Source organism: Monodon monoceros, unplaced genomic scaffold (assembly GCF_005190385.1).
Source record: "Monodon monoceros isolate NGI ecotype Baffin Bay Population unplaced genomic scaffold, NGI_Narwhal_1 Super_Scaffold_10, whole genome shotgun sequence".
In the NCBI taxonomy this organism is placed as follows: domain Eukaryota; kingdom Metazoa; phylum Chordata; class Mammalia; order Artiodactyla; family Monodontidae; genus Monodon; species Monodon monoceros.
The window spans coordinates 51554767-51557526 of NW_021703766.1; the positions used below are offsets into that span (position 1 = coordinate 51554767).

At 50.1% G+C, this 2760-nt stretch overlaps 1 protein-coding gene across 1 annotated transcript; it reads right to left on the reverse strand.

Moving 5' to 3' along the window:
• Positions 1-1721: 1721 nt before the first annotated feature.
• LOC114887246 (ferritin light chain-like) lies at positions 1722-2551 on the reverse strand. Its single transcript, XM_029208759.1, has 3 exons — positions 2338-2551; positions 2014-2172; positions 1722-1979 (listed from the first exon to the last, which is right to left on the reverse strand). Exons 1-3 carry the CDS (start codon positions 2437-2439, stop codon positions 1722-1724), a joined length of 519 nt encoding a protein of 172 aa, XP_029064592.1. The 5' UTR covers positions 2440-2551.
• Positions 2552-2760: the final 209 nt, after the last annotated feature.

Genomic DNA, 2760 nt, shown 5'->3' on the forward strand with positions numbered 1-2760 from the left:
CTAAGATGCCACATGCTGTGCTGGGCGGTGGGGGGGGCGGGCAAAAAAAAAGTTAAATTCAAGGTTATTGAGCTTAAAAAAAAAAATGAGTGAAAATACTGCTCAGCTTCTTCCCTCCTTTGCTGATTATAAAGAACACCTCCCCACTCCAGCCTGTCCAATATAGTCATAAGCGGGGGCAGTCATAAGCGGGCGGGGGGGGGGGTGAATGTCACGGGGGTCTGATCCACCTGCTTATGCAGCTTATTTGTGTCTTCCGGTCCTGCCAATGCCTGATCTAGGATCCACCTCCCGATGGATCGCTGTTGTATCCGCCCACCCTGAAATACTTGGGGGTTCCAACAGAATAAACTCACGATGGGCCATGCTGGCTGCATGTCATGTGATAGCCTGTGTTCTGATCCTACATCTCTGTCGGCTCAGTAGCACGCCAGGAGTTCCTCTGGAACATGGTGCATGGCCTTGCTTCGCAACCCTGGGGTCGACACTGTGCTTTCTCTGTCGGGAGAATCCTTGGCAGAAACTGTGTGTGACATCTTTGCCAGTCTACAGATATTTCTGGGTCCCATGACCCAATCGGCAGGGCTGCTTGCATTGCAGCTTGTACCTACTGCAGGTCTTTTCCTGGCCTGGGAGTCCCTCAAAGCTAGAAGTCTTCCATGTCCCCCCAAAAATGGATCAGAGCAGTATTTCCCAGTGTAGAATATGCTTCCTCCAGAACCTGAAGATGCCTGAGCCCGTAGGATGAAGCGCGTGGACTTCTTTCTTAGTGGTAAGATGCAGTATTTGTCCTTCCCTTTCCAGTAGGTACTGCCCACTCCTCAGATGCCTGGGCTCCTAAAACCTTCACTGATGTGATAGGTCCCTGAAACTTTGTAAAGTTTATTTCCCATCCCCTGGACAGCATGTGTCTTATCAATACCTCTAATGCACTTCCTGCTGCTTGTTTATCCAGTCTGATTAACGTGATATTATTGATAGGATGAACTAATGTGGTGTCTTGAGGAACGTTTAAGCCAGTACTGTGCGCCACACATGTAATTAAAATTTGTTAACATCTCGTAAACTTGGCTTGGGGGACAATAACATTAAGATGTCCATACTATCCAAAGCGATCTACAGATTTGATGCAATTCCTATCAAAATCCAGTGACTTTTTAAATCAAAATAGAAAAATCCAACCTCAAATTCATATGGAATCTCAAGGGACACTGAATAGTGAAAACCATCTTGAAAAAGAGGAACAAAGTTTGAGATCTCACACTTCCAGATTTCAAAAGTTATTATAAATCTACAGTAATCAAAACAGTGTGGTACTGGCATAAAGGCAGACATACGGAACAATGGAATAGAGTAGAGAGCCCAGAAATAAACCCTGGTATGAAAGGTTGCCATGACCGTTCAGTGGGGGAAAGGACAGTCTTTTCAACAAATGGTATTAGGAAAACTGGATATCCATGTGCAAAAGAACAAAGTTGGAGCCTTATCTGATACCGTATACAAAAATGGACTCAAAATTAAAGACCTAAATGTAAGAGCTAAAACTATAAAACTCTTTTTTTTTTTTTTCTGCAAAAAGCTTTATTGTTTCCATTTGGTCCATGGCTGGGGAGAGGGCTCCAGTGTGGTTAACAAGCTGCCTACTGGCTTCAGGGAGGGGCTTCAGGCAGAAGCCCTGACACCAGAGGGGCTCCTCAAAGGCTGCTGGGATCTGCAGGCTCCTAGTCGTGCTTGAGGGTGAGCCTTTCAAAGAAATGCTCGCCCAGCCCAGCCTGGGGACCAGCCAGCTTGCGGAGGTCGATCAGGTGATCGCCCATCTTCTGGATGAATTTCACCTGCTCATCTAGGAAGTGGCTCTCCAGGAAGTCGCAGAGGTGGGGGTCTGCATGGGTAGAACCCAGGACATGCAGATGCACAAGGGCCTGGTTCAGGTTCTTCTCCGTGAACACAGTGGCTTCCACAGCGTCCTGGGTTTTACCCTACCACCAGGTCCTGTGTTTGACCCTACTCAGCTTGGGACAGCTTCTGCGTGTCCTGGAAGAGGGCGCAGCCGCCATGCTGGTTTTGCATTTTCAAGAGACGCTCGGCGCCCTCGAGCTTCTCCTCGGCCAATTCGCAGAAAAAGTGGCCCACGCCCTCCAGAGTCAAATCCTCCCGGTGGAAAGAGAAGCCCTGCAGGAAGAGATGGCGGGAATAACGGTTAGCAGGAGGCGGGACCAGGCATGCGGACTCCGCCTCTGACTATCCGACAGGACAAAGAAGGCCAGCGCGTGCGCAGAGGGCCGGAGGTGCGCAGCTGAGGGGAACTTGGGCTGGGGGCGTCTTGGGGACCCTCACCAGAGAGAGGTAGGTGTAGGAGGCCCGCAGATGCATGTTGACCAGGCGGTTGACGGCGGCCTCCACCTCGGTGGAATAATTCTGACGAACCTGGGAGCTCATGGTTGAGGAGTTAAGGCCAAAAAATGGTGTTGGCTGGTCCCATTGAGCGAGGATAGCTGAGTGGCTGATTCGAAGGTTGCGACTGGAAAAAAGGTTGGAGGCTGGTGGGAGGCTGGAGCAAAGGGGCGTCCCTGGGTCTGTTGAATTTAAACACTGTTGAAGGAAGAGACAGATCGGGGCGGGGGGAGAGGGGCCGCAGAGCGCACTCTATTAAACTCTTGAAAGAAAATGGGAGGCAGGGACTTCCCTGGTGGCGCAGTGGTTAAGAATCCATCTGCCAGTGCAAGGTACAGGGGTTCGATGCCTAGTCCGGGAATATTC